General features: G+C 43.0%; 1 protein-coding gene across 2 annotated transcripts in view; it reads right to left on the bottom strand.

Annotated features, from left to right (window-relative positions):
- The window catches only part of RASA3 (RAS p21 protein activator 3), an 897,341-nt gene that overhangs the window by 237,997 nt on the left and 640,781 nt on the right, over nucleotides 1–18,563 (bottom strand). For both annotated transcript variants that reach the window (XM_086934683.1, XM_086934684.1), the window contains exons 13-14: nucleotides 5,374–5,448; nucleotides 584–707 (exon numbers count right to left, since the gene is read on the bottom strand). In XM_086934683.1, the coding sequence (XP_086790809.1) occupies nucleotides 584–707; nucleotides 5,374–5,448 (199 nt within the window). The remainder of the gene's footprint in view (nucleotides 1–583; nucleotides 708–5,373; nucleotides 5,449–18,563) is intronic.

Genomic DNA, 18,563 nt, shown 5'->3' with positions numbered 1-18,563 from the left:
TATATATAGGTGGTAGAACATCCTGATAATCTATTAATTCATTGCACCTGTTCAGCAAGGTGATTTTTGTTTTAACAGACATGGGAGCAGTAAAGTTGCACTTACTTTTTCACAAAAGGCTTTGGAATGTCTTCTGTGATTAATAAATAATGACAATGTGAAATTTGTGTTTGTTATTTGTCCCAAAAGGTTAGATGCATTTATTGTGACTCCTAGATGAAGATTAGATATGTCTGAATGAGTAAAACTGTAGAATCAAATTAGGGTGGACGTCTTCTGATTCTCACCTTTAAAAGTAAGCAACTCAGTATTAACTACTCAACCTTACTAGTGCCTCAAAGTGTGTGAGCAAATGGTGGAAGACGTTAACAGAGGAACTAATAATTGTTAAGCCTTTTTAAAAACAATGGCGGAACTTCTAAGCTAAGAGGAGTAATTTCAGTTCCAAAACTCTGTAGAAGGAATCTTACAAAGAACATCTACTCAAATCAGAAAACCACTGCAGCAGGCACCCTGAAGCTAAATAGAGAGGGACTTACTGATTTACAACATAAGAAAAAACACACTAAAAGAAAACCCATACCTTGGAAACGCTTGGCAGCAGACTCTCGCAGAGAAAAGAAGATATCACACATGACGGTGGGACAGCTCACCCCAGACTTTGTTATGACATTGAAAATGCGATCGACATATTGCCTAAGGTTTTCCTAAGAAATTTTACCAAGAAAATATGTTAAAAGACACACACAAATACATTGTACAATAGAGTTTCCAGCAAAAATATCTATTTTGTATGGCATCAAGCTGAGATGATAATTTTCGGCATATCCATTTCAATATTTATAAAGCAATTCTAACCTCAGGAGATTAGAGCAGAATGTCACTCCCCAATGGAAGAACTTCAGTTTTATGGCAAATAAATACACATTAAATGTATAATTAGCTTACACACTTCCTTTCACAAATAATGGGATTCCTACATTCAGGTATACTCTTAAATATTACTTGTGTGAATTTCAAGTTTTCAAACAAGTTTTTTTTTTTTTTAACGTTTAACCCTGGGTGGAGTATGCAGAATGGTGCTCCGTGTAGTTCCACGTAGTTTAAAAAAAACTCAGTGGAACTACGCTCCACTCCACCCCGGGCCCACGAAAAGGGTTAAAATTGTTTTAAAAAAACACTTACCTTCTTTCCGCCTGTCCTCCTCGCTGCGGTGTCTCCCTTCTTCCGTTGACATCCTCCTCGCATACCTGTACGTATTACGTCTTGTGAAATGCGCAGGTCGCGCATGACGTAATACGTACAGGGGCGCAAGGAGGAGGACAACAGAAGAAGGGAGACACCATGGCAAGGAGGAGAGAAGACAGAAGAGAAGGTAAGTGTTTTTACATTTTGTTTTTATTAAGGTGGCTGGCCTCGTACTCCACTCTGCCACGGAGTCAGAGTTTTGCAGCAACTTTGCATTCCCAGCAGAGCACAGAGTTGGTAAAACTCTGCAAACTCCGCTAGCGTAGGGGAGTACTCGGCCCGGTGTTAATTAAGTTGTCCTTACTTTCATTCACCACTTGTGCAGGGAGCATTGTCCAATAGACTGCATAACTAGTGGCAGATTGTCACATTTTCATTTTAAGCATATTGTATTCTGCTAAGGGAGTTAACCACTGGTAATGCCTGACTGTGTGTGAGCAAAATCCTATAAGCACCCACCCTGCTCATTTCATTCAACATAGGCAAAGATGCTCACTGTTTTCTTGATGTCCCTGCTATTTAACGTAGAATGCATGTGAACAGTAGTCAGTGCCCGCATTCTAATCTCATGAGACATTTCCAGCAATCCACCTAGGGTGATAATGTTTACTATTCATCAGTGACTTATTTTGATGTTTTTAGGCTACCTTGATAATTGAACTACTCACTGTACTTTGACAATTATTAAGATTCTGCTTGGCAGGGAAATAGGGGTTTATAACAATCATAAGAGACAGAACTTGAACATTTTCAGTATTGCAATAGATTTGGGCTGTATTGCGAGGTTAAGGAGGGAGTCATTCCAAAAAAAGAACCACTGATTGACAAACTAGACCTGCATTCACTGCTCTTTAAGCAACCAGGTTTACTGCTTTGGGGCTTGGACTACAGAAAGTCTAAACCTAAACACTGCCAGCCTCCCAATAATAACCCAACACCTATCACTGACCTCAGAGCAAAAATATAAACCTGCAGTTTAGAATTTAAATCTACTCACCCAAAAACTTTCAGCACTGTCACCACCTATTACAAGAGCTGTCCCACTCAAGAATCCACAAGGCAACATTCAGCCTAACCACAACGTGGGAGTTCCACTTCAACCCATCCACTTGAGAATTCATCATTATTCATGGTTGTATCACAACCGCAACAAACTCAAGCAAATTACATTTTTCCAGAGGGCCACTAGTGTGACTATAAGTAAAACATAAATGTAGCATCTGTCAAACTTACACCAATTAAATTCCTTTAACATACTCCTCTCTGCACACATGGTATTCCTGGCAAACAAAAGACCTTCAACTCTCATAAAATGTCCAAAAAGTGATTCAAACTGCACACAGCTTCATCAAATACTTATGCACCAGGATCCCCATCCATATCTCAAGATTTTTAAGAAACTGACCTATCCATTTCTCACCACCATGCAACTCATGCCGCAATACTAACTGTAATAACCCCTACAATCCCACCGCAATACTCACAAACAAAACCAAAAGAGGCTTATGTTCCCTTTGTCGTTCTCTTTGTTGGTACCTGAGCCCAAGTGGTGCCTGTCTTACCTGCTTGGCCTAAAAAGTGCCCACAATGCTGCCTTGCCCATTGACTGGCCTCACATTGCTCTCTTTATTGAGGAACTTCACTCAAGACCTTCTGTCAACCACATCATAAAACTCTTACCTCGACCCTGCATTACCCTTCGCTGCTATTCAATAAAACTTTTAAATTCAGGAAGAGCTTGTTTTCCAATAACTTTAAGCACCAAAGAATGACAATAGTCTGGCCAATGGAACATGTTTACATCAAAAAAGATATAAAAGAAAACTAAGCCTTTGACGATATTCTTGCCCTAACCAACTTTCATTTCATATGTACATTCATCCTCACAGCATAAAAATGGATTGGGGGCAGACCTATGTTAGGAAAACGCATTTCCTTGGCAAAGGAAAATTAGTGAAATATGTATGTTTAAAAGCTTGCAGGGGCTATACAAATGCCAACATCCATCTATCATTTTACTATTTTTGTGTAAAACTATAGAGATTGAACTCTCCTATGGCTAGGTTTGCAATATATAAATGCCTATAATACGATAAATAATACTCCTGAACGCCTTTCTGCTTTCAATGTAGTCCAATATGACACATGCAGAAAAAATATAAAAACTGACTACAGCCTGAGATTACAGTCTGAATTGGTTCTCATCCCCAGTAATCCTACCAGCGAAGATTAATGTACCCTCTTCTTCTCCAAGAGTTGTCTGACTCCTGTGGTATCCCATAAGAATTCCCCACTCTTCACTATTCTCACAACCTTCTTGCGCCCCTTACGCACCTGCTTGGAAACTTAACTAGGGGGAACACTTGAAATAAAAAAAGTGAGAAAACTCTGAATTAGAAAGTAAATGTGAGGAACAAAATTTCAAATTTGAATGCAGGCTATGCATTTGGAAATTAGTTTGAAAGTCAAAAGTTGGCTATTTCACTCATTTGCTGACATATTTTACAGTATGTATCTATGGTTTTAAGTCACCCTAAACGTACATTCCCATTCCTAACCCTAATGAAAATCCCATCAGTTACCAATTACTGGCATGCATCCTAACCTTAACTGCATGCCTAACCATAAATTAATGAGTCAACCTAACTCTCACTTAACCTTAACATTAACCATTATCCTAATCCTAACCCTACTTCTTACTCTTACCTCATCCTTAACCATAATCCCACCCCTAAACTTAAACTCGAACCCACACTATCAACTAAGACTAACCCTTACAGTAAATATAACCTCAACCCTGTATCTATCCTTAACCTGACCTACATCTAACCCTAATACACTACCTTGCCCTAAGGCTAACCCGAATAGCATCCTTTACCCATTTGAAATCTTTTTACATTTTTGATTTTTTAGCGGACCTTTTACTTTTTAAATAATTTTCTATATAAATTCAGACCACATACCATTAGGAATCATAGAGTCCATTGAACTGGTGCTCTTATGGCACACAATTCTAGCTTAAGATGAAAAGCTCAAAGAAGTACTCCACGCATATCATCATGAATCTTTTCACAGTAAGAGTGAGAACTCCTTTTCACCCCAATGCACTAGATTCCTGCTCAATAGTCATATAGAGTGTCATGAACTCCAAACTGGACTACGTCAATATGGTCTGCTAAGTCAGACTGAGGCCAACTAAACCAGAATACAGAAAGTGTAAAAAAAAGACTAAACTGAGGTCAGACTTGAGATCGAATAAAAGCCAAGAGCCTCTGTTTAACATTTATATGCCACACACTAATCATGTCAGCGTATTCAGCATAAACAACTCCCCTTACATTCACAACATACAACTTTCTTAAAGACAATCTCATCCATTTCCAATTCTTAATGTCCAGATACATTAGAGGGGGAAATAGACGCTTCACAGAGCGAGCCATCATCCGGTGGAACTGACTCCCCCTTAAATCAGAGTCCGCTTCCTACTAGCAGTCAAAATCTTCTTCTCCACACTAAACCTCCAAATGGTGATATCCTGCAATGAGTTTTCGTTCTGTAATACAAGCTATAAGCAACTGCTACACAGCTAGCAAAGTTTGCTTGCTTGTCCTTCATCCCTCAAAGGTGTACACACAAGAAGAACAGGACTAAGATCCCACTAACATTCCACTCTGTGTGCCCGTTGTGATCATGCCTCTAGACATCTTGAGAAGTGCGCAATGTAAGTACCATAAATACATAAATGTAAAGTTAAAAGCTATTATTTTGGGGAAGTATTTCAAGCTGTTTTTGACACAGACTCTGGAAAGGCATACATTCCCACTGGGATGAAGAATTAGAAAAACATGAATTATATCTATTTTTTCACCATGTGCACCAGGGGAGCGGAAGTGGAAGGGCTATCAATTGCATACAACTGTCAGAGACTGCTGCTGACAGAGTGGAGCGCTCTAGTATTCTTCATCAGCCCCCATCCCAACACTCTGCCCAGATACAATTCTCATAGCAACTGGCTGGGCTTGGTCTGGCTGAGCACAGTCTCTTTCCTAGTACGATTAAAAGGGAATTGACACTTTCAGTACGACTTCCAACAATGTGCAAGCGACTTCGAAAGCAGTTTTTTACCTTGTTATTTTCCAGATTCTCTCCGTCTTTCAGCTTTACTGGATCAACTTCGCATGACTTATGGACCTCGCATATCTGGAAAAATGCTATAGTCATTAAACTGTTTTGTCTTCAAGAGATAACATTTTAAATAAGCAGACATTCTTAACTGCTCTGTTGATGCATTATCAGATTGTGATGAGTTGCATTTATCGAGCTCTTGCTACCCCTGCCGTGCTTTACTCCAAGCAGTACCCTGCTCCTGAACCCAGGGCCAGTGGTTAATCCAGGGGTATCTGTTTATTGAGCAGGGATAGCATGGACAGTGTCAGAAGTACCGCATGGGGAACCAGGAGCAGCAGTTAATATTTCTGTCCATCTCTAATGACATACAGGAAGCAGACGTACAAATGTAAGATTTCAAGATCCCAAAACATGAAAAATATGGAATTTGGAACAACATACATTTTAAACACCTCAGAAGTAACTGTGAAACAAATATATGTTATATCTCGCCCAACAATGAGAAAACTAAATGAAGAACATATCTGAAAATATTGGTATAACAAAATACAGCATCTGCTGGATCAACTGAGAATGGCAGGTAGATGGCCCCTGAAAAGTGATATAACATTCTAGACCATAGAACTCCAACACAAACAAACAAATACTGAAAGACCCATGATTGGCAATGTTAACAGTTCCGTCCTGGCGTTCTAGTCTTGGATGTCAGTGACTGTCCCAAACTGAGAACTCTGGATCTGAGGTCTTCTCGTTACCTGTCAGGATCACCCATCTACCAAGCAGATGACAGGTTCAGAATGCTGCTCATATGATCCTTGCCAGACATGTCTGTCAAGTTACCAAGAATTTACAAGATCAAGACTCACAAACCTGTTGACTCCCTTAGGGTACAAGGAACTCACAGACCCAGGACTCCAAAAGCTGTGCTAAAGATCATGTAGGCTCGAACCTCACAAAGCACGCTATCTGTGAAAGTGACACAAAACATACACACTCAGGCCATGCAAAGCAGACCTAACCCCTGAGGAGACTAGGAATTCATGCTCAGACCGCACAAGAACTATTTTTCAGGGAACAAGGAATGTACAAAGTCAGGCCTCAAAAGCACAACAATTCCTCAGGACCAAAGAACTTGGAGGCATAGGCCTCATGAAGCAAAGGTATCCCTCAGGAGACAAAGAGCTCACAGGCTCCAGCCTTATCAAGGAGAGCTATTGACTGGCATCACTGAACATACAGGTACAGACCTCACAAATCAGAGAGATCCTCAAGGTGACAAAGAAAGTAGAGGCCGTGGACTCACAAACCACAGCTATCCCCAATCTGATAAATAAAATAAAAGTTCAGGCCTCACACGGCAGAGTTGTTCCTCCAGTGATAAGGAAGATATGCACTTTGGCTTTTGGCAGGCGTTCTGGCTCTCATGTTATTTACATATTTCGGGTGTTTGTTTTAGACTGAAGAGGTATCGCTCAGGTTACATAGAAAGTGCAGGTTCAGGTTTGACATATACAAGGAAACTTCATAACATTTCCAGATGCAGGCTTAATATAGCAGGCCTCGTCCTCCTGTGACTGAGAAGTTACAAGCTCAAACCACAGAAAGCACAGCAATTGTGGTGTCAGGCAGGAGAGATACATTTCAGGTTGCACCGTTCTGACAATCTGAGGATATAGACAGCTGCAACACTACTTCTGTTACACATACTATGTATCACCCAAGTGCCAGCAAACAGTTCAAAGCTGAGGGGTGTAGCAATCCTCCCAAACTCTGTTGGGAGGATTGCTACACCCCCTGTGATAAATAGGATCAGAAGGTTTTGAAGGTGTCTCACAAGATACACTTTAGAAGAGGAGGGAGATGAATGAGGTCACTGTATACCTATCTGTAAAAAGACAAATAATATATGTTTGTTACCATATGAATAGGGCTCCCGGTTTTATGGTATTTATTTTTTAAACATTACCATCTGTATGTATCCATATTTATTTTTTGCTCTTTTTTTCTGTATTCATCCATTTTTATTTTATGTTTTCTAAATAAGTGATGCTGCAATGGGTATTTTTCCACACTTATTTGACTGATACATATATACTCACATTTGAACGTCCAAAAGATTTTAGCAGTATACAGTGCAAAAGCATTATCTGAAAACACATGCACTGTAGAATAGCATCAATAACTGTAGATATGCACTTAATTGGGAAATCAATTGTATTTTTTCATCTCCCCTACCTCTCAATCTGTACTCCTACTAACCTGTCACTCATGATTGACTGTAGAAAAAAATAATCCAAAGAAAACCTATTTTCCATATTTTTCTGTATTAACGAATATATAAAGACCGGAAAATAAATAGTTTTCTTTCTGTATTTATCTGTAAAAATCAGTAAAAACGAAAACAGGGAGCCCTGCATAAGAACAATACATTTCGATAAGGTCGCATCACAAAAGAATCACAGAGGAGACAGGTCCTAAGGCTATGAATCTGCCAATTAGCTACCAAAAAGAGAGGCAAAGTGACAGGCCCTGTTCTGCCCACATCTACACCAGGGATCAGTTATTGGAAAGTAGTGGTATGAAACAAAGGGAACCAGATGCAAAGGCCAAAGGACTCTTCTAATGAAGATGCCTTCAGAGAATATGCATGGGAGAAGATTACTGGATAGAGCTGGCAAAAAGCATCAGAAGGTGATTTATCCTAAGAGTTTTTATTTATGAAGGGTGCTGCTTTCCAGAAATGGTGTTGAGGTGACACATAGAAACCAGGTGAAAATATATGGGGGAAGCTCTGACCAATGGAGTTTTAATGTCACACTTTAAAGACTCCCAGGCATGAAACTACTTATCACGTGCAAGAGGAGGAAGAGCAATATTACTTTTAGAATGATTCCCTATAGAAAGATAGGGAAAAGGAAGACACGTCTATATCATGTACGGCAGCCATTTTGTTTTCTCTCAAGGATCCCAGGCAATCAGAGACTCGCTGACTTACATGGTCAATGCTTACGACTTGAATGCTGATTGCCAAATGGCTTAACTCCTTGAACAAAAAGCACAAAATAACACATTTGATTAAACTGTAAGTATCTAAAAACTATTGCTCCAATACACATATTTTTATGTAAAGAATAGCTGAGATGGAGATAAGCAACCTTGCTATATTAATCTTATCTCTGCCAAAAGTAAAACATGTAGGGAACTGGCTGCAATAGGAAGAGAAGGTCACTTTCACAGCACCAGATCAGAAGTCGCAGGAAGGAAGTGTATTTCCTGAGCTTGAAGAGAACTTGGAAAACATTGAAGTGACAACATTTATCACTCGAAGAGACCCAAAAGAATACTGGACATTTGGGACATAAGAATGACATAATTGACGAAAGGAAGGTGGCAATCCTGGGCAAATGTAACATGTTTCCTGCAACCTGGACTAATGGAGCCTCCGAAAAGGGCTAAGTAAGACGCGCTCAGAGTTTATGTATGTAGGTCAGGCCTTAGCGACAATGAGAATTTGTTTAACAACATTAATGACAACCAAGGACACTCAAGCAATCTTATGGTACACCATCAACATCACCATGGGGGAAAACATGTAGTCCAATGAACAACGTCACACAAATGTAAGGCAGTACAAGACTAAGCATGATGGTAAGATCAGAAGAGGTGAAGTGGGTTAATAAAGAAGCAGTCTCCACTTAAAATGAGACAGCTGACTGGTGCTGTGTGCTGGTTAATGTAATGGAGCCTGCCAAGTCTAAAAAGAGCCTACTGAAAACAATGATTCAGTGAGAACGGCAATACTACAGAGCCAAAGTTTGGTTGAGGGAAAATGTAAGACAGGCATTTATTATGAAAATACGAAATTACAAAGAAAAAAGAATATGGGGTGATAAGACAAGAGACCTGAACATCTCCAAAAAGTATACATGGACAAGAGGGGGGGGGGCATTTAAACTGTAAAGTATATACCAAGGTACTGATGCTCTTGAAAATCACAATAGGGGAAATACCTACTAAACCTCCCCAGGAATACAGATTACCATCTAAGGATTACAAGTTGATAAAGCCCCCTGCATCAGCAGTGTTTACCATGTATTCATCCCAATTGTAGATCCACTAACAAAAGTGGGGATTTTGTCTTTCAGAATAGGGAGAATGATGGCAAATATGCAAGAGACTAGCATCACAAACATTCAAGAATTTGGCTGTGATAACATAAGCCTCCTCTTGTCTAAAATATTGAAATAAAGGGTATTCAATTAGGAAGGGAATCCCACAAGGTCAAAATGTTTGATGATGGCATGGTCTCCATGACAGATCCTTTGTAGTCACTTGGAGCTCTTGTGAGGGAACAAGATATGTTTGGAGGAGTCTACAATCGATCCTAGGTAAGGATGATGCTAGCCAATTATGCCACATTTCTTCATTCCAATGGGTCAAGAACAGAATTAAATGTTTGAGTGTTGCAGATTCTCGCCACCATTTATTTCTCCCTACAGAAGACAGTTTGATCAGATTTGAAGAGTTGGAGAGTACACATGATTTCTCTGTTGGGTTGATGGAGGTAATTACGATGAACAAACTAACCGATCAGCAAACTCTAAATTTTGCTTACAGACGCAGTAAAGAAGGGCAATTTTAATTGTGCCATTCCTCATAGCTGCAAATTACAATGGGTTTTGGCATGACCACATCTATTTCACTACTAAAAGACGGAGCAGCTCATGATAGTCTTCTACGTACCCAAGTTTGACTGGATTTTATGTTCAGTCTTTTATGCTTATTGATCTAGCTTGATATAACTTACTGATCAACGGCCATGATCAACGGCCATGAGATATATAAGAGAAACTGTGTTATTTGTAAATAACTAGAAAGCTGTCATGTTTAAAATGGCCATGTTTCCATCACCACAGATAATGATAAATCTTAACCCAAGATTTCAGCCCAGTATTGTATGGTGCAGAGCTATTGGTGTTCAAAGCCAAAGTATGCACAATATTTAAGTGATATTTTTGAGCAGGCATCTATCAACTTTTTCAGCACATTAGAAAGCGATTGTTAAGGTTTGATGAGCAGGGCAATTGCACAAATGTCAATAACACAACAGTGCCTCCATCAGAATAATAATGATGATTGAGCTGCAAGGGACATAGTCAGCAAGTTGGTGAAATATGCTTAGAGTGATTTGTCTGGCCATATCAAAATTCATAATAAACCTTGATCACCCAGGGGCTAGCTGGCTCAACAAACAGCTATACATAGACCAGGAAAAACGGAAAGTAGAAGATACAGCGGTGAGCGGTGGGGAGAAATTTGCAGAGGGTGGGCAACAAAGAAGGAGGGGAGAGACAGTCGGGTTTGAAGAAAAAATGTCAGATGCAGAGGTATAGCAGAGCCGCCCTTAAGTGAAGAAGCGTGACCGTAGGTAGTCTGGGTTGAAGCCGGAGGAAGTGGTAAATGGTGGCGTGGACCTGCGTGACAAGGAATTAGAGGTCCGGGGCACAGGAAGAATAGAGGACTAGTGGGAACAAAAAGAGGCTGAAGCACCAGATGTGGTGCGGGCAGCGAGGTATGAAAGGAGAGGACTCCCTCCCATCCATTAGAACAAACAGCTAGTAGAGGTTGAAAGAAAGAAGAAGGCAGCAAGCGCTCCTTGAGGCTTGAGACTTCCCTCCGCTGATCAGGTAATGGGTGGGAGCGGATCAAGACTCAGAGGGGAGTGATGAAATCCAAAGAAAGGGAAAGTGGAACCAGATGAGGACCAGCAAGAGAGGTGGTAACCAAAGTGCTCACCAAAGGTGGAATCGACAGGGAGTGAGCAAGGCTAACATTGGGGAAATCCTGAGTTGAGGGAACGGAAGCAGCCCAGCCAAGTGAGGTAGTAAGAAACTGGGCACACTGACATAGGCAATCCTTAGGAGACCGGCCTGTGGTAAGCAAATGTCACTGAGGAAGTGGCGGAGTGGGGTCTGGGAGGTCGCCTGATCGGAAGAGCCCGGAAGTAGGAGAAGCTAAAAGCCGGGTGGCTCAGTATCCCTACAGGCTGAGGGTAAATCGGCATACCGGCTGACGGCTGTCCAGTGAAGCTGACCAGAAAACCTAGGGCTCCAAGGGCAGGGGAAAAGGAATAGTCCCTGGGGTTCCACCCCCTGGACAAAGGAAATAGAATGCAGTTGCATTGCGAAGCAGGGGCTTTATGAGTAGTATAAGTTCCCCTAAGGCCAATCTCAGAGAAAACAAAGGGAGAGAAACTAGGCAGGGTTGTTCCCTGTCTCCCCTCCTCTTCGTTCTTACAACTGAGTCATTGGTGGGTCTGGTTTGAGCCCATGGAGGTATAACGGGGTTCAGTGTAGTTGACACTCCTGGCGAGGAGTAGAAAATCTTGATTTATGCAGATGACATCCTTTTGTACTTAAACACCAAAACCACGATTCCCTCAATTCTCCGGGAGTTTGAGGAATATGGTAACTACTCGGGAAGCAAAGATACTGCGGAAGAATCAGTTCTGCATCAGCCACAACAATCGGGACAGATGTGCAACATTCCACAGAACCACGCGGTGAAAGAGAAGGGAATCAAATATCTAGGGACTTTGGTAATGGCAATCAAGGAGAGTTGTCTACGCAGGAAAATAGGTCAGGTGATTTCAAGTGAATGTTGGTAGGTGGCACACATTACCACTCACGTTAATAGGTAAAGTGGCAAAAGTCAAGATGATTATGCTCCCGATTATTTGTTAGAATAGACAAAGAACTCTGGACCCTGTTATGGAATAAGGCCATACCAGGGTCATTACCACTCACGTTAATAGGTAAAGTGGCAAAAGTCAAGATGATTATGCTCCCGATTATTTGTTAGAATAGACAAAGAACTCTGGACCCTGTTATGGAATAAGGCCATACCAGAATAGCTCGAAAGACATTGTTCAGAAACCCATATAATGGTGGTATTGCTCTCCCCATTATTAGAGCCTACTACTGGGCGGCAAATTTGATTACCATAAATGACTGTATGAATGCTCCACAATACAACCTGGAGCCGGTCAACACTCAAGGAGTGCTCACAATTGCGCTACATACACGGAGGGGCAGGGACATGATAGTTGCTGCCTGCAACCCAGGTAGCTATGGAAGAATGGTGGAGGGCAGGAAAACCTGTATGATGGGACAAAAATGTCACCAGAGAGGCACCATAATGGGAAGTGGCAATGTTGCATGAAGTAGGGAGAGTGAACGGGTTAAAAACCTGGAATACCATTGTTATAATGAAATTGGCGTCATAATAAAAGAGGGGGACATTATTAAGTTCTAGTCCCTGTAACATGAATTTCAATTAATCACCGGTCAATTTTTAAAGTACGAATAACTTTGACCTGCCTCGCTGATTGTGGGGCTAGAGATATCGGAAATCCCAGAGTACGCACCACTGGAAAGAAACTGTGTTTGAAGACTTGAAGTGAACCAAGATGTGATGCCGCGAATAGTGCATGAGAGAGCGCAGAGAGGCGTGGGAGAGAGTACGAGAAAGAGAGAGGGACTATTGGGAGAGGCACTCAGGGAGAGGCAAGAGGAGGACTAGTGCATAGCCCTAGAAGGTATAGGAAGGTAGCATGTGTGAGAAGGCAGTATAGAGAGGAGTTAGGGAGTGTGAGGGGGGAATGAGAAGGGGCAGTGGAATTGTGAGATGAGGGGGGAGTGGAAGTGGGGGGGAGAGATGAGAGGGGCAGTGGGTGTGTGGGGAGAGATAACAGGGTTTCGTGGAGGTTCAATGTAGAGATGGGTTGTATTGGAATTACTTGTTGCAGAATTGTGTGGTGTGGAGTGGTGTGGAGTTGTATAGTGAAAATATGTGGCATGGTGTGCTGTGGGATTATGTGGATAGTAACTAAATGGCATTAACTGTAGTGTAGAGTGACACTGTATGTTATGGAGTTAATTATGTCAAATGGTAGGCTGTGCTAAGAAGTGGCAAATTGTGGATGTGAATTATGTAATGTAATGTAATGTAAAAAGTATTTGTAGAGCGCTGCGTTCACCGGACGGTTTCTTGGCGCTGATCACTAACCCAGGGGGAGGCAGAGGGGGGAGAAAGAGGAACCTTATGTATAAGCACCGCGGAAAAGGTGAGTTTTTAGGAGAGACCTAAAGTGAGGGTGGGAAGAGGAGAGTCTGAGGTCCAATGGAAGAGAGTTCCAGAGTGAGGGGGCCAGGAAAGAGAATCTAAGGCCTCCGTGCTTTTTACGCCTAAACCTAGGAGTCTGGAGGAGAGCGTGATGGGAAGAACGGAGGTGTCTGGAGGGGGCGTACGGGTGGAGAAGAGACGAGATGAAAGAGGGGCCGATGCCGGCCAGAGATTTATGGGTAAGGCAGCCAAGTTTAAACTTGCAGCGTTCCGACACAGGAAGCCAGTGAAGGGCTTTGAGAAGGGGACGGACGTGGTGATGTTTTGGTTGACGATAGATTAGGCGGGCGGCCTGATTCTGAATTAACTGAAGTCTCTTCATTTGGTATTGCGGAATGCCTGCGTATAGGGCGTTGGCGTAGTCGATCCGGGAGATGACTAAAGCCAACAATGCCAGGGTGAGAGCTTCAGTGGTCAGGAAGTGAGCAATTTTTCGAATTTTTCTGAGCTGATGGAAGCAGGAGGATACTGTGGCACTGACCTGATGGTTCATGGAAAGATCCTGTGAGATGTAGACCCCCAGGCTTTTTACTTTATCAGCGGGACTAGGGGGGGGGCCAAGGGAGAGGGCCCAGAAAGTAGAGTTCCAGGGATTGGCTGGGCCTCCGACAAGAACGAGCTCCGTCTTGTCGGGGTTAAGCTTGAGGTGGTGAGCGCCCATCCAGCCGCTGATATGACAGAGGGTGGACTGGAAATCCTGGGCCGCTTCTTGCGAGTCAAGGTTGAAAATGAGCTGAATGTCATCTGCATAATTAAATGCAGTGACATTCCTTCCCCGGAGGGAGCGGATCAGGGGGGTAAGGTATAAATTAAAAAGGAGCGGAGACAAAGACGAGCCCTGCGGGACTCCGCAGGTGAGTTTCATCCTATCCGCCGAGAATTGGGAGATTCGAACAGATTGGTGGCGGTTCGTCAGGAACGAACGAACCCAGTCAAGGGCCGTCCCTCCGATACCAGCCTCCTTGACACGGTCGACCAAGATGGAGTGGTCGACCGTGTCAAAGGCCGCCGACAAGTCCAAGAGGATTAAGGCTTGGCTGGTGTTAGAGTCAGCGCCTCTGCGGAGTTCCTCCATTACAGAGAGGATGACCGCCTCAGTTGAATGGGCGGGTCTAAACCCAGCCTGTTGAGGGTCCAGGAAATTGGAGTCCTCAATAAAAGAACTGAGGATGCTGGTGACATATGACTCAAGTACTTTGCTTAGGTAGGGAAGAAGGGAAATGGGACGAAAGTTGGCCATGATCGTAGGGTCGGCGTTGGGTTTCTTCAGAATAGGTACTACTTCCGCGTTCTTAAACTGACTGGGAACCTCACCGAGCAAAAGGGAGTTGTTCAGGAGGGCCAGTGGAGGGGTGGGGCAGGCTGAAAAGGCAGCCCGGAGAATCGCGGGGGGCAGCAGTCTGTGGGGGAACCAGAGGAGACTTTGTTAAGCAAAGCGATGAAGACTTCTTCTGAAATCGGGGGGAACTGAGTCAGAAGGTGAGGGTTAATAGAAGGTGCAGCCTCAGTGAGGGCTGTGGCCGGGGGTGTGGAGGAAATGCTATTTTTGATTTTGGTAATTTTTTCTATAAAAAAACAATTGAGGGAGTCACAGAGTGCTTGAGACGGAAGAGGTTTGATGGTCACCCTGTCCGGGTGTGAGAGCTCGTCCACAATTGCAAAGATATCTTTAGATTTCTGCGCAGAATTAAGGATTTTTGTGGAAAAGTAAGCGGTTTTAGCGGCTAATATCGCTCGTTTGTACTCTTCCAGTAGTTTTAAAAAATGTGGTTTCTTTGAGGGATCATAGCTTCTGCGCCAGCGGCGCTCGGCCTGGCGGAGACCAAGTTTTAAGGTTTTAAGACTGTCGGAAAACCAATGATGTGCGTCGTGGGGGCGCTTAGTTCTAATTAATTTAAGGGGGGCAACCTTGTCGCTGGCGTGTTCTAGCCATTCGACTAGTGCAGCTTCTTGGGAGTCAATGGGGCCAGGGCTGGCCGAGACCGAAGATGTTAAAGAGGTGATGAATAAATCAAGGTCTGCTTTGTTCCAGTTGCGAGCTTGGAGGCTGGGGCCTCGGCTGCGGGGGGGCGGGGGAGGGACCAGAAGGAGAAAAGAAATTAAATGGTGATCGGACCAGTGGCAGGGTGAGATCGTGAGCGACTTGATTTCGAGATTATAGGTCCACACCTGGTCTAGGATATGGCCCTTGGAGTGAGTAGGTAAATGAACGTGTTGGATACCATTAAGCCCAGTTAGTAGGTCAGAGAAAGCCAGGGATTGGGGGCTTTCATGGGTATCTGACGGCCAGTAGTTGAAATCTCCCAGGACTAGGAGTTTAGAATTGTTAATGGTAAGCTGAGAGAGCAGGTCACCAAAATTCGAATAGAAATTAGGCATGGATTGGGGGGGACGGTAAACCAGAACGCAGGTAAGGGGGGACACAGAAGATTCGAGTCTAATTGCCAGGCAGTCCACATGAGGGATGGTGAGGAGAGAGAGGGAAGTGAACCTGAGGGAGAGATTGATAATGGCGGCTACGCCACCTCCTGGTTTGCCGACAGGCCTATTGGCGTGGAGTATATAATACCCCGGAGGGATGGCTGCTAGAATGTCGGGGGAGGAATCCTCATTCAGCCAAGTCTCGGTTAGGAGAAGAACGTCGGGTCGGTCTGAGTCTAGGAGGTGGAAGATGTCAAGTTGGTGTCTGACAAGTGAGCGAGTATTAAGGTAGGTGATTGCTAATTCCATATTAGCGGGTGCCTGAACGAGTGGGGGATTAGGAGGAGGGGAAAAGACTGAGGGTTCAGGAGTAAGGAGAGACGGGAGGGACTGTAACTCAGGAAAGGTACTGCGAGCATGATAAATACCTAGTTGTTGGAGGCAAGTAGAACTGGTGGTGTCCAGTGACCGGAGTGAATGCAGTGCAATCAGGTCCCTGGGAGTGAAGGTGTGGTGTGCTGTTAAATTTTGTGGTATTTTGTTGAAATCTGTGTATTGTATTGGAGGTATGTGCCGTGTTGTGGAATTGTGTTGTGTAATTAAAGTATGTAGTTTGGTGTTGAATTACGTGGTGTGTACTGGAAATGTGTGGAAATGAATTGTGTGGCATGGAATTGTCTGGCGTTGAAATTACACTTATTGGAAATATGTGTAATGGTGTGTGGTGCAGTTATATGGTTTGCTGTTATGTGACATAAAGTGCATTTATGTAGGGTGTTTTGTGTTGTATTGAGTACAGTGTATGTACAGTGTAATTATGTTGCACTGAGTGGTATTATGTGGAGTGGAGTTATACTGTGTGGCGCAGAGTTGTGTGGCATTGAATTGTGTGGTGCTGTGTGGAATGGTTTAGCGGGGTATTATGTGGCATGGTGTGTAGTAGTATTATATGGTGTTGTATTAGGTGGCTTGTTGCAAAGTTGAATTTATTTTGAGTAGTGTAGTTATGTATTTTAAAATGTAGTGGAGACACAGAGTGTAATTATGTGGCATGAAATGTAGGTTGGATTGTATTTATGTATAGAGGAGTTATCTGAATTAGAATTGTGTTGTGTCGAGTGTAATTATATTGCTTCGAGTACAGCATAATTTATGTGGCATATTAATATTATGTGAAGTGGAATTATTTGGCATGGAGCAGAGTTGAATTATGTGGAGTTTATTTTATTGGTTTGTATTTATGTGGCATCGAGTACAATGATGTAGAGCGGAATTGTGTGTGTAGTTGAATTGTGTGGCATCATTTATGAGATGTTAAAATGTGATATCTGTAGTGTATTTATACAGCATAGAATTGTTTGTTATGGCATTGTGTGAGACTTTCTGCCAGTTCTGATGCTTTACCCAACTGCGGCTTGCATTTTGGACCTTACAGGTCTATACCTATATTAGAAAAAGTGAAACTATAGGCTCCTACTCTGTGTGATCGCAGGCTGGAGTGCAATAAAATCAAGGTTATTTTGGCCTCCGTATTACGCAGCCCAGGTCTGAAAGCATTGATAGTTTTTAACCAATGGAAAAGGAGCAAATGACATATTTACAGACTTCTATGGATGTTTTTCACATTTCCTATTACTCATTGCGGCAGTATGTCGGATTTCCTGATTTTTTTCAATAGATGTCGGAGGAACTTTTTTATCATTATTTTTTAAAACGACTTTAAGGAATCACTACAGATTTCACAAATTGCCATTTTCATTTTTTTATTATTTTGTTACGCAGTTTTACATAGCGCAAACTCGACATGAAGTATTGGAGCACTTCGCATGAGCACCACAACCATTACACAAGGACAACTTTCTTTTTGGTAGGCACAAGGAAGATGAATCGTTTGCACAGAATCACAGGATTTGGTGCGATGCAGAGATGAACATAGTTCCCCAGTTACAAAGTAGGCAGCTATAGCCATAACACCATATTCTCGCCCTACTGTACACTTGGGCATACACCTGTTTACAGTGCGGAACGCTATGTAACGGGGGAGGGTGGTGGTGGTAAATAAAAATTTTAAAATAAAAACACTTACCTGCAGGCAGGCTGGTTGGCAGTCGCCGCCTCTCGCCCCTCTTCGGCTCCTCAACAGAAGGAGCCAGGAACCCCCGAGGCTCCTGACTCCCCTAGCCAATCACAACGCTGCAATGAAGCATTGTGATTGGTCTGAGCGCCGTGATTCGGCGCTCAGACTGGGGAATGGGAGCCTGGGCATATTCTCCACCCAGGCTATAACAGAGCCTGGGTGGAGAACATGCAAAGTGCGCATGAATGTTTGGCCGGCCTGAGATGGCCAGCCAAACATTCATGCACACTTTGAGTGGGCAAACCACTCCTCCCCCTGGCCCCTGGTCTGTCAGTAGAGCAGCCCCGCCCCACCAGAAAACCAAAAACTAAAATGATAATAACGTTGGTTATCATCATTTCAGTTTTCCTTTAACTACTTCTCTCAGAGCAGTGAGCGGTGCTCCTCAGTCTTAGCCGCCGCTGCTTGTTTACATGCAAATTATTTGATCTGAAAAACTCACTAC

This window comes from Lissotriton vulgaris, chromosome 8, assembly GCF_964263255.1.
Source record: "Lissotriton vulgaris chromosome 8, aLisVul1.2, whole genome shotgun sequence".
NCBI lineage: Eukaryota > Metazoa > Chordata > Amphibia > Caudata > Salamandridae > Lissotriton > Lissotriton vulgaris.
The sequence above is the reverse complement of the archived record's forward strand: the minus strand, read 5'-3'. Positions and strand labels throughout refer to the sequence as shown.